The sequence below is a fragment of the Trichoplusia ni genome, chromosome 4, assembly GCF_003590095.1.
Source record: "Trichoplusia ni isolate ovarian cell line Hi5 chromosome 4, tn1, whole genome shotgun sequence".
NCBI lineage: Eukaryota > Metazoa > Arthropoda > Insecta > Lepidoptera > Noctuidae > Trichoplusia > Trichoplusia ni.
The window spans coordinates 16,299,345-16,313,102 of NC_039481.1; the positions used below are offsets into that span (position 1 = coordinate 16,299,345).

Here is a 13,758-nt window from a genome sequence, read left to right on the forward strand (position 1 = left end):
TAGAAGCCGACCTTTTTTCAGGAGCTTGGAATGACCTACTTAGTTTTTTATTTCACCTTACTGTAAGCTAATTATGATTTATTTATTGTTAACTAGGTCTTTGTTCGTTACAATGTTGATTTTGGCTGAACTCACTCAACATTTGGCAGAGTACACGCTGCAATAACAGTAACTTCTATAACATTATTATTTTTGAACCTCCTTGGGGTTGAAAACTTTTGGCGCGTTATTTTTGATTGAACTAGATAAACCTAACTAATAACTTTACTTATAAACACGTATATTAACTACTAATTTGGAACAACATTTTTGACCAACTTTGTCTACATTAACTACTTGCCAACGCATCCAAACACTTATACATACAAGTACCAAATTTTACCACTTTCATATAATACTAATAAATCAGTAGTAATTGTAGGTAACCTCTTCCTTTTATTTAAATTTTCCTTGAAATTTAGACTCATTTAAAGTTCAAACGTCCAAGGCTTAGGCAAAGCTGAACATTGATTGGGCAACAGTCCTTTTTTGGAAAGCCGAAGACCAAACCCTTATAATTGTGTTACCGTGAGTCGTAGCTTTTGATTTCTGCTCTACGCCTCAAACGAAATCCAAACATACGACTCTAACTTTACGAATAAAACCTAAAGGAAATTTATTAAGTTTTCCCATTACCTGAACAACAAACATAAGAAACTATTAAATCTATGTAAATTCACTTAAACTTGGTTTTAAATACATTTATATTTGCATAGAGTTCAAGACCATCGCCAAATGTTGTTTGTCAGCTGGCTCAAAATCCTGCATGCATAAGTAACCTGATCAGATAAGGCTGAAATATATAGCGCTCTCATTTTCAAGTTAGACTGTGCATGGGAACTTTTAGTTGATATTACTCTTGGTATTTTATTAAGAAGCTCATTGGTATTCTGTTTGCAATCGAAGTCTTCCCGATGAATTCACTCATGGTTGGTGGAACATAGAGGAATGCCGACACCTTTTGTATCTGCTCTTGGTCAAGAGATCTAAGGTATGTCTCATCTGTATTAGACCCAGTTTCACCGCTCTTAGGAATTGGACCGTCATTGATTTTCCTACCTTCTAGTCTAAAGCACCAATCGAGTAGAAATAAAGCTCCTTTATCGTTTCATCACGATTTTCTGGTCTGCACAACAACACTTACACATTCATACAAGTTTACACAATAATTTAGAGTACGATTTTTTTTTTGGGACGGTGAAATACTGTTTGAGACAGTTATGTCAGCATTATTTATGCCATACATAAACTTCAGGTCAGTCAGACCCAAAACGGAAAGGTTACTTCTACTTGTGCATAATGTTTAGAAATGGCGCAAACCTGAATATGAAACGAGCTCGCGTGTCAAAAGACCTTAAATATTTCCGTTTTAAGTTATGTTTTTATGACTTCGGTGTATACTTCAGCATTAAGGTAATGCAAAATCGTTGACGAATCATAATGGTTTTAAGTTAAACAATTTTAATAAATCCATAGCCGTTAATGCCATATCGATGGATATTGTGACAACAAGACTCGAAATATCAACCTAACTTTGGCATTTAGGTTTTATTTTTGAACAAATGTCAAAGTACTTTTAAAAGAGGTTTTTCGTTCTGTACTTTTCCTTTCAAAGTTTATTCGTGAGGTATATTACAGGATGAGAAATATCAAGTGATATGAGGAGAGCCCTTTCGTAAACACGAAAATCCTCTTCGGCTCTCCACAGGCAAATGTGTCTCGGTTTACAACGGGTGCACATTCCCAAGGCGTCGTAAAGGAGCCGGAGAGTAATGGCCAGTAAATTTTTATTACTCGAACACAAATCCCATAAAAACTCAAATAAGCCCCTAGATAGTTTATAGCTTAATAAATTGCACTAGAAACTTCATCTACTTTAATTTATATTAGCCTGTTTTCACATCCTTCATAGCGCTGTCCGTATTTCATCTTCATGTTTAATATGTTAGCAAAACATTATTATTTCCTGAACTAAGTCGATTAGGACTACAGACCTTGAATTGTTTAAGGCAAGAACAATCGGCTTCGTATCATTTATTTGCGAGAACTCGTAAAACTTGAGACCATAAAAGCTAGATCCAGACCCAGTTACGGAAACAACACGTAACAGAATTAAACATATATGCTGTATATACAATGTACATGTTATGTATGTGTACTGTCTGTATCATAGTAAATTCATGATTTTCTTGAAGCACCTTTACAACAACCTTGAAATCTGTGTGCATGAACTGTGAAATAAAACCGTATCTTATTTAAAATGTACACCGCCGCCATGTTACATGAGTCGTAACATAATTCCTGCTCCAGCTTCTGTTATTACTTAAAGTCAAATATCTTGAATTTATTCATATCTTACTAGAAGTATTATCTTTATTTGTGGCGAAACAGTTTTCATCTTGTATATCGTTTGACCCTGTAATATGTTTCAACAATCAGATAAGATATTTAAATATATTAGACTAAAATTGCATGACAAAATGGCGTTAAAGGTCACCACCCCAACCGACACAGTGCTACGTGCTGCAGTTTACAAATATTGTACCAGAATATTGTATTTTCTAGTATCTCGCTTATAAAAATAAGACATGACGAAGCATAGTTTTAATCAGAGTAGAAATGGAATCGTATACCGCAAAACCACTTCAAAGATCTAATTTAAAATGTCTTTAAGTTTTCCAATTTTAATTGGAAAAGCGCAAGCAAGAGCTTTAAAACTAATTATTGGTCGAAAGCTAGTAGGTTAGAACCAAACCTACTCCGGTTTGTTAATTTACACTTTACGAGCCAAACTCCAAAGCGATAAATTCATTTAAAGAAAAGACTATTTGTTATACCTATTAAACGTCAAACAAGACACTTGCCAAAGATTTCTTGTAATCTTCGATAATTATACAGTAGTATAACCTCAGAAACTTAGTGAAAACATCTCCAAGAAAATGCATTTAGTAATGTATGCACGGTCGTGAGCGGTGAACATTCTGTCCGTTATTATCGCGGGTACAATTGCAAAATTCTCGCTCTGGCAATCTCATTACCCCGGTCTTTTCTTTCCCAATATAAGGTGTGACCCCGTTGCCTTACACCGTTATATGGGTTACCGTTACATCCGAGAGCGTACATTCCAAGCCTACTTTGCAAAAATAGTTTCTATTCTATTCATTATTACGCGGCATCTCAATCAAGAATCAAAATGTTTATATTTGTTGTAGGTCTAAGAAAGGCCTTTGAAACTTCTTACTAAAATTAAAAACGCGAAATTTTGTATGTATGGTTTGTTCCTCTTTCACTCATCGGATTTAGACGAAACAGATAGTTTATAGCTACCATTAATACAAAGGATAGTTTTTATCCCGATTGTATGTTCCTTAAGGATCGTTTCGATTTGTAACCGGCGGGACCGCGGGCAACAGCTAGCTACTTACATAAAGTAGTATCATCTATCACATGAAAGAGCCTTGAGAAGTAAACTAATCTGAAAAATGGACGTCAAGGTCTCGATATTCGATTATATTAAGATTAATTATTTGTATCGGGATCACGTGGATTAAATTTCCACTTGTCATCCGAAAGCTACAACGGTCTGCTTTAGAAATAGGTCATGTGGGGGATAAAAATTTGATCACATCAGCAATATCGTGATAAGACTGACTGTAGCGACCGTCCAGGGTTTTCCGGGCACAGATAAATGTATTATGCGGGTGTGGACTTTCGTAGAACCTTTCATCCTACAGTATCCGTGGATTGTGCCAGAGATTGTAGATCACTGGTAGTACAAGTAACATGTCATTTTTATTTTCACTTAATTGAAATTGGTGCTCCATACTTTTTCAGACTGAATTTCCAAAGTCTCATTTCAGTTCCGAGTAATTATTTTTTTATTCTGGCGAAATTTCAAAGAAGTTTTAATACATACTATTTAGATCTGACCAAGTAATGGGTTTCTCAAATTCAAGAATGCAAAGTCGAATTATCTCCTTATGTTTATTGATTGTATTACGACAGTCTTTTATTGAACACAATGTGCCTTACTTTAGTGTCCTCCCTTTAGTATTCTTTAATAACCACACACGGTCAAACGGTTCTTAAGCCTAATAAGATTAACTTAACATAAATCGGCTTTTCGCGGTTTCAAATAAACTCCCCGCTTAACAGGAACAAGATTAACGGCAACTTATCATCCAACAACCTTGTAAATAGGCCAAAGCTTAACAATACATCATAACTCAAAAATCCCCTCTCAATGTTCTAGAAATAACTTATCGGATAAAAGTTTCGCTAACAAACATCTATCTTTGAATTTCCCTGGTGAATCGAAAGTTAAAATCACGAAGAAAATAGCAATTTAAGTATGTCTTTGAAGTCTGCTATTTTGACTATAGTATAAAAGATTTAAGTGACGAAATCCACGAGAATTTTAACAAAATTAGCTCATTCAGTTTATTTTGATGTTTACTTTAATGAACATAATGCCAGCTACTAAATAGCCTAGTTAATGCTCGAGTACATAAAGGCGAAGATTTTCTCAATGAAACTCATGTAACTAATAATATCCATTAATTGCATCTTGACTATTCAATTGCTTATTCATTCATGTAACCTGACCTACCTAGAACCTTGCAGGTTGGCATCCAACTACGAAATTCTCATAATTCGGATACACAGAGACTCAGAAACTAAATTACCCAAGTTCCAAAGATTCTGTTAATCTGCTTACTCCGCTCGTGTAAACTTGTACAGCTCTAACAATGAATCGAAATAGCACAACTAGGATTTGAGGTACTACAATCGTAAATATATTCGGTTAGAAACTGGGTGTATCTGGATAGAAACTCAGATCAGAGTCAAACCAAAGTTGAACAATAGGTTTACCAAGTTTAGCTAAGTACTTGTGATGAGTAATAAAGGATTAGCTTCTAGTCCATCCTTTGCCTAAACTAGGTTGGTCTCGCTTCCATTCACACCATATTGTCCATGTAACGACTGTTTACTGACTTCTGCAAGCATTTTCCTGGGTAACGTACACCCATAGCAAGGACAAATGTAATCAATTGTAGTCCATCGATGATTACAAAAGCAAAATAGAATAGTATAATTTTTTAAACTAAACAAAATATGATTCATATCTTGCTTAAATTAATTAGAGGTTTCCCTTTATCCACGACTGTTAGGACCGACGGCAACAAAACGTGGGGGGCTGAGTTATTGCATCGTTTTGTGCGAGTTGCGTGCACGCCGCGCCCCCGTCACGCGAGCCTGCGTCACGACAAACGATATCTGCTACTGGTAAAATAATAAGCTTGTTAATACATATACATTTGATTTGGGAAATAAGCTTTAACTATCTTTTAACCGCTAATTAGTTTGAATGATGGTTACAGGAATATAACTTGAAATATTTGCTTTACATTTTGTTTTAATAGATAGCATATTAATATTTAGTATTATACTTTTAACCGCTTCATAATTCTTACGGCTTCTATCAAGCCTTTGTATGTAATTTAGTTAAATTTAGACTAGAACATAATTCAAAATAATGTTCTGAAGCGCATAAAGTATTCATGTATAATATTACGAATATTTAAGTCCTTTTGCAGCTTATCCCTTTAACAAAGTTCAAAAAACAAAATAAACGCTACGAAATTGCTACGGAAGTGCTACGAGAGGTGTTATTATTGTTGGAGATGAGAGTCGTTGTAATTTGGTTAATGATTAGATTTTCCCAGCACTCGTATATAACAACTAGGTTGTAGCAATAGGTACCGTTGTATAAATATGTTCCAGCTTAGTGGGTGTGCCATAATCAGATTGCGGCAGTCGTAGAGCTTCGCTACGGACGGACTTCGGCCGCTCCCACCACACGGACTGGCTCGATACTATCAACTGTCAGGGATATCCTGTCCATCTATATATTTGACATAAATAAGTGTGACCTTGATAGTAAACTCGCATACATCCGTACTCTCAGGTTGGAGTTCATCTTTGACGTATACAAAGTAATGGTTTTAAATAGAAAGTCGTTGCCAAAAATAAATCCATCATCTAATGTATCATTTGAATATTTAATCTTATAACTACATTTTTACAGATGTAAATAGTAATTGTTTATAGCTAATACTTGACTATGAAGACTTAAACTCACCTAATTATTTCATTTTGCGTGTATCTCTATTGGTACACCACATGCCGCTCGCCGGCGCTGTCACAAAGGCTTTGTTTTTCACATGTCGGCCCAGGAGCTGAAACGTGGCACGACCACTGCACTCGCACCGGGCACTAAAGGTATCGACGCTCCGGGAAAAGACGGTAGTGTGGAGGTCGCGCGTGTTATTGTTGTGAGCCGGGGTCGGCACGGCAAGGTTGTCACAGAGCGAGTGTGTCGGCGCGCGGTGGCGAGCGAGGCGTGCGAGGCGCTCGGGCGGGCGGCGCGGCGCGACTGCGCGCCCCGAGCGCGCGACCCTCGCTCGATACGCTGGCCATGAAAATTTCAGCCGAGCCACTGTCAACCGGTGGCGGCACGCACCTGCGCCACCACCACCACGCCGCCGTGGGATGCGCCCAGCCTGCCCACCAACCACACCAGCCTCGACTTCACCCTTAACCGTTTATTTAACGTAAACTCTAGTTACCCTAATGCAATAACTGGTACGCGCTTAACACGAACAGCTCGAAATTAAACTACCTAGAATGAACGTCTTATTTTGATGAAATATCTAACCTGCGACTAGCTTAAGGGTACGACTAGCTTTCTTGTTTATTTTATTACTATAATGGATGAAATAATACGGATGGTGCCGAAAAATTCTGTGAGCTCGGTGTAAAACAACCTCTGTAAATAATCTATTTCTGATGTACTTATTTTTAAACTGATCAAATGTCAATAGATAAAGATCTTGTGACAAAATACAGTTGTATAAATAGACTTATGATTTTAGGTACATCTGAAGAGTAATAAGAAAGATACCTTATATTCAAAATTAACGGTACATTACGTGAATGAAAAACATCTGTAACAACCTACCTCTTATTTATATATTTATAAACACTACTATTTCTTTTATTTGGTAGTACATATAAATAATCTAGAATAGTTACGAAAATTACAAACCCCAAAAAATACAAATAGCAAATTATGTTTACTTTGCTGTAAATGATAACACTTCAGCCAATCTCCAACAAGTTCTCAATCATGTCTACTAGATGGCATTACTGCTGCTGTGAATAACATTTTTTGGTGTAAACACCAGAGAGTAGGTTTAGCAATAGTTTTAATTCTCATTATACTTATTCAAAGAATAAGCACAAACTCACGTAAGTATGGCAATAACAGCATCCAACTTTAAGTTTGTGTGCGTGTCACTTCCAAGCTGAATTAGCCAAGCAAAGGCAAGTTTGTATGTATCTTGTACTTCATAAATAATGAAATAGGATGATAACCCTTTTTTTTTTTTTGTCCAGTGGAAATCCTCATGGACATCCTTCGCCCTGGGGAAGGCGAAGGGGTGTGCCGGACTCCTACCGGCTAAAACGACTGGAATGCTTCCCGCATCCTTTAGTCGGGGGCCAAGCGGGAACGCTTTCGCAGTCTACCGCGAACCAGGATGATAACCCTACTCCTACTCATATTTATTTATTTTGATTAAAAGTATAAGTTAATGATATATTCTCCACAATATCACTTCTACCCCCATTTTAAGCATGCTGTACAATACCGAGACATCAATCAAGTAAAAAAACACATAAAAGATTTCGTTAACTTTTATTATACGAATATAAACATGTTACAGCGACACTGGTGGAAAACTACAAAATTACACGTTAATTAGGTACAAATATTTACAAAACAAATGAAGAATGTCATTCTGAGCGCTTAATATACAGGGTAGGTAACACATACGATTACAATATATGCAGTAGAATAAGTATATGAGTAAATATTATAGTCGATATTATATAAAACAATAATTTATATTAGGCACACCGTGAATCTTATAATATTGGATGAGTATGGTCACGTGAAAAGAATTATTGTATACGGCGATAATACTACATAGACATTGTATTTACTCTTTCAAATATCAGTACACTTGATGTATGGCTTTAAGTACGCAGACCCTAGAATCTACTCACTAATTTAGTTGTATGATTTAAGTCGGTAATAGATCTAACTAAATGGCTGTTCGGCAACAGTGAACACACACATAGGTACAGCGTATGTCTACGACGAACACAGAGAGTACACACATTGTCATGAACTATTCATATCGTTATACAGTCAAACATTTAAGTTTACGTCTACACATCATTCTATCTAAGTTTTAAGACAAACAGTTTTATTGTGTTCGAGATTTATTCTGTTACTGAGTGAAACTATCTTTTAAAATGCCAAATCTTCGTTTTCTCGCAATCATGTATATTTATCAAAAACGTTCCTAAAAACGACTGGCTCAGTGAACAGATTCTGAATATCTTTGTTCCCGATATTTACCCTTTATTATATTAAACACATAAACTCTATTAGAAATACAATATGAAATTCAATTTATCAAAATATGTTCACATTAAAGCTTCTAAAACGTTATACAAAAGTGGTACAGCACCTTGCTATTAGACGTAAATTGCCTTTGGCTCAGTATTACACTACAATATTATACCATGAGATTCTTATTTACACAACTTTATATACAAATAACAATTCACATATACATAAAACATTTAAATTCACAATGCTATACTAAAGGTGGCATTACTTTAAGTTATTTACATGAGTACAATACAAATATTACATCTTAGACGCCGTGAAATGCACGTTAGGAATAGATGGGAGTACAGATGTTAAGAAGCGCATCAGTCCACAATTATGCAATGAATCAAAATAAATTGCATAGTGATAAAGGAACATAGTTTTACGGGCTAAGCGTAGCTTGATCAGATGTAGGTATATTCAGACAAGCTTATGTTGTCGAAATGAAATACAAGCTAAATTAAGCACAGAACAAATTCACTACTAAGGTCTTTTCTCGTAATAAAATCACTCGAAAATGTCACCAATGTCTACCCTTGAAGTCAATTCCACTGTATACTTTAAAAGTTCACCCGAACACTAGATCGCCGTTGCTGTGATTATTTAGTATTCATTTCTGAATAACCTCATTACGCATTTAACTCCAATCGATTATTGATTTCTCATTGAATGGATTAAGGTCGCTTTCCGCGCGATTTCCCGTTGACGACTGGCTCAAGTTGCTGCGCCTTCCGCGGCCGCAATATGAAGTTCAAGTTGTAAGCAGTGTTCACTGCGTAGTAAACATTCGCGTTGGCAGGTAGCACCATTTCTGAAAAAGGAACAGAATATTTTTAATATTAATATTTTAGATTTACGAAAGCAAAGAATAGCAGATAAAGCAGATACAATGTAGTTATGACTTCAAATAAAATAGCTTTCGATTGAATTTAGATTCGAAGAAAATATTTATTATTAAATAGTTACCTTTTTCGGGCAAAACTTGCGCCAGAGTGTATCCGTCAGGGTCACCATCAAGGTTTAGTTTGAGCATGGCGTTACGGATAACTTGTGGTGTTCGCTCGTTGTTACACAACATGATAGACTTGTAAAGCACCACGCCCTCTGTCTCCGCGCAGTCTGACTCGTACGTGACGCGGATGATGTAGAAGTCAGGTCCCGAGCGCAGTCCGGGTGCAGCTGGGCTAGTGCCGCCCGCCTTGCCATTAGCCGGTTTCTGCCCACTGTTAGCACTTGACAATGACACGTCTAGTGACGGTAGCGAGGAGGATGACGACCCATGTGATAGTCGCGTGGGTGACGCTCGTCTCTCTAGGCTATCCCTCTTCCACGCTGTGCCGGTGCCATCTGTTTCACAGTAAAACTGTGAACTGTTACTCGAACTAGTACTGGCGATCGAATCATTCTTCCTATGGCCTTGACTGTTAGTTTCTATCTTTTTAGGTCTTCTTTCCTTAGGAGGGTTTGTTGGAGGTTCAATTTGACATGAAAGCTGAAACGCTTCCCGGTCGTCGAGAACTATAACCGAGTCGAACCATCTGTCGAACATAGAGTCCGAAGGCAAATGATAAGCATTAGCCGCGCCTTGAAGTAACTTAATCTGGGCGAGGACCTCGAACTCTTTTCGTCGTTTATCGAAATTTATCAGCCCATCGGCCACTGTATCAGGAATAGCCGTGTCGATCATAGTAAGGTCAGTTAAAAAGGTCCCGAGGTATGGAATGGTTCCGTGGCTGACACCGGGTGATCCTCTTTCATGTAATAATTTTTGAAGCTGGCGATCGTTTTCTCCCACGGTATCTGCAAACTTTGCGGTACCTTCACGCATCAATAGCTCTCTCTGTGCCCATCGATTATTGTCTTCACTAAAAATACGGGCAAGCTCATCGAATAATTCAGCTTTTTCTTTAGCTAGTAACGCCCACGTCTTTCTCAGTCTATAAACGGGATTACTCTGTAGCCCGGAGATTATCGCTTTAAGCGATGAAAAATTTTTCAGTACCCTTAGTTCTCGTGCGATGTCTAGCCACGCGGCGAGGATATCGGCGCGCTCAAGGGGTCTTAAGTTAGGTTCAACAAGAACGGTCGAAATAACTCTGAACGACACGGCATTAAATTGGTTGACGGTGCCCAGCACTGTCGCCGCGTCGTGGTTGCGGTCCTTGTCTCTCCGGGACCACACGGCGCCGAGGCACTGGTGCGGGACGAGCTTCTTGAACAGCTCCATGTCCATGCGGGTGAGCTGCTCGGCGAAGTGGCGGTGCGGCACGTGCGGCAGGCGGTAGGCGCACGTGTGGTGCGCGGCCAGCCGCATGCCCGCCGCCAGGCACATGCCGCCGCCGACACCGCCCGACACGCCATTGCGCTCCGCACTGAATATAGCTAACTTCTGTAATACCTGGAAAGTAATGAAATAACATTTCATAAATATCCATGCATGTTTGTTTAAATTATAAATAATTTTATGTTTCACTTCACAAGGCCCATTCTACCATCATAACGTGATTGATTAACAAACAGATAAACTCCTATATTGGAAATATTTATAGGTATGGACTAAGTACTCAAGTCTAACCATTGTATACAATTGTTCACAGAAACAATAAAATTAGAAAAAAGTCTAGTGTTACTCCTTACCTTCGTATGTAGTTCTGTCCCGGGCAGGTGAACCTGAGTGAAGGCGAGTAGCTGTTGCAGCGCGGGGTGGTGCGGGGGCTGCCGAAAGTCCTCCGGGTACGTGTCCAACCACACGTGGAGACATGCTACCAGAGTCCTGCAACGTCACGGTTAGATCATAACACAAGAAGAAAATCCTTCTCCTAGGTATATGATAGGAGGCCCATGTCGGTCATAGGATATGTGCACGTTGGTATTATTTTTACATTATCTGAAAGCCTTCCGGTTTTGTATGCACAAGGTACATACAATGTGAATTTTTCAAAATTTGTTATTCCTTAATTATTCGAGACACCACTAGCAAATGCTAACCCGTAGTAAGCTAGCGTGGTGATTAATGCTCAAAACTTTCCTATACGCGAAGAGGCCAGTGCCAAGCAGAGGGATATTTATGGGTTGGTATTAACTAACTAACATAAAAAGTCAACAATCGATTTAATCACTTTTTATCTATTGAAACAATTAGCACGTAACAGATATTTTGTTTTATTTAGACTAATCCATGATTATGCCAGATTTATTTATTGCAGTATTATTATATCTCGGCAGTAAAGTCGTGACAGACAGCTATTAAAATTACAAAACTTTTTAGCACTGTTATACAACTGTACATACTGAACTGGTAACATAGTTTCTTGTGAATAACAACAGGGTCGCGAAGCATTACCCACTTTATATTTATTTATCATTCCGTAATACTTTGTCGATAACAATCAAATTAATACTCAATACGCAATACTTTCTTGCTTCTATAGTATACATATATGTTAATCTGTTAACATATATGTACATATATTAGGTATAATTGAGAACAATATGGACAATGTCGGACCAGAAATGTTTAGGAGAAATAATGTCTTAATTATTATTTAACTTGTTAGTTATTTGAGATATTTTAAACCAAATTAGATTTACGCAGTTATCTTCAGAACGAAGATGACTGCTTCTTTTCAAGTTATAACGATAAATGGGATAACTTGCTGGAACTTACTTTCGGTGTTGCTGCGATGTGTCAACTGCTGATGGATGCACCTCCTCAGAAGCCAGCGCTTCATATCGTCGCAGAAGGAGGTCCAGCACCCTGCTGCACTCCGCAAACGAACTGGAAGACGTAAATAAAACGATAATCAGTTACTATGTGAACTACTGCACAGATAGTCGAGCGATTGAGGTTATCCTGCGAAACCCATTGCGACGTGTCGCGGGCAGCGATCAGCAATAGAGGGATCCGTGAATGCTTGTCCAAGTCTTTGTGCAAGCATTATCATAATCATATCCAGTAACATAATCCGGGAGTATTTTTTTATTTATCAAACATATGTATAAGAAACATTAGGGCTAATATAAATAAGTTACATTTAAAATCTCTTCAGTGGACGTTAAACCAAGAAATTGATCATTAAACTAAATCCGCCGATTACAACACAGTAACGCTTTAATTCAAAGGGTAGTGAGACTAGGCGACTCAACTTAAATTCTTTAAATAAAAACTATTTTCGGTTACTTACCGATATGTCGCTAGGAATACGTTGACGTACGTGGACTCGAGCTCCCCATCGTCTGTGGCCAAAGCCTCGACCAGGCGCTCGACGGTGCCGGCCTTCACGAAGCGCACGCGCACTGTCTCCCATTCCAAGTGGGAGATCTCGTCGTCCGACTCCTGAATAACACAAAAAAGATCCTTTTATACTATTAAAACACGAACAAAACTTTAGTTTAGTACGCCTATATTGTAAATGCTGGGTGTACCTAAATAGGCATTCCTGTTTTTATTTGTATTAAGTATGTTATGCTGCTGGTATACCAAATAAATAAATAAACAGTGGCAAGGTAATGTTTTAAACACTATGATTTTGCCATATAACATACATTGACAGCTACGGTTCAGGCTACACATCAGGTAGCTTACTGGTCGACGTTTAAGAAGCGATTGCATATCTCATAGCCGAGTTGTATAATTCACTGTCGTGAGTTTGTTCCGATGTTAGACAAACATTTGTGTAATATGCGACTGCTAGTTTAGAGTCTGATTGTCTTGAATATTGAATATAAACAAGGTTCATAAAAACAATCAATTTTAACTTTCAAAGAATGTCGAATAAAGAAACTGGCAGTTTTGAATATTATCAAAAATGAAAGCGTGCAATTATTGAAATAATAAAATAATTTAGAAAATAAATTGTTTTGCATTTAAGTAAGAACGGTGAATAAGGATAATATAAACTAAGATAAAATTACGAATCATCAGACGGGAATCAACGTCATTATGAATAAGCTTAAATTAACTAACACCACATTGACGCTGATTGACGAACTCTTATGACTAAGCCTTGGCCAGTGGTCTTAAAATAAGGAAAAACTAATCCAATCCTTTCATTAAACTAGTTTAGACACGCAGTTTGTAGGGCGTCGACGTCAATTAAAGCGGTAAATAGTAATATATCCATTCTTAGAAAACCATCTGACGACTTCATATACAAAAAAACGACTGGTTGCACTCCGGGAGGGTTGGCAGAAGT

At 37.7% G+C, this 13,758-nt stretch overlaps 2 protein-coding genes across 7 annotated transcripts in view; both read right to left on the minus strand.

The window, feature by feature from the left end:
* The window catches only part of LOC113493145 (whirlin), a 71,261-nt gene extending 64,810 nt beyond the window's left edge, over positions 1-6,451 (minus strand). The window contains exon 1 of the mRNA XM_026870968.1: positions 6,182-6,451. The gene's annotated coding sequence lies outside the window, so the exon portion shown is untranslated. The remainder of the gene's footprint in view (positions 1-6,181) is intronic.
* Positions 6,452-7,781: 1,330 nt separating this feature from the next.
* The window catches only part of LOC113493275 (ral guanine nucleotide dissociation stimulator), a 29,059-nt gene continuing 23,082 nt past the window's right edge, over positions 7,782-13,758 (minus strand). For all 6 annotated transcript variants that reach the window (XM_026871175.1, XM_026871174.1, XM_026871172.1 and 3 more), the window contains 5 exons: positions 12,748-12,899; positions 12,231-12,341; positions 11,201-11,336; positions 9,530-10,961; positions 7,782-9,374 (listed from right to left, as the gene is read on the minus strand). In XM_026871175.1, the coding sequence (XP_026726976.1) occupies positions 9,238-9,374; positions 9,530-10,961; positions 11,201-11,336; positions 12,231-12,341; positions 12,748-12,899 (1,968 nt within the window). In that variant the 3' untranslated portion in view covers positions 7,782-9,237. The remainder of the gene's footprint in view (positions 9,375-9,529; positions 10,962-11,200; positions 11,337-12,230; positions 12,342-12,747; positions 12,900-13,758) is intronic.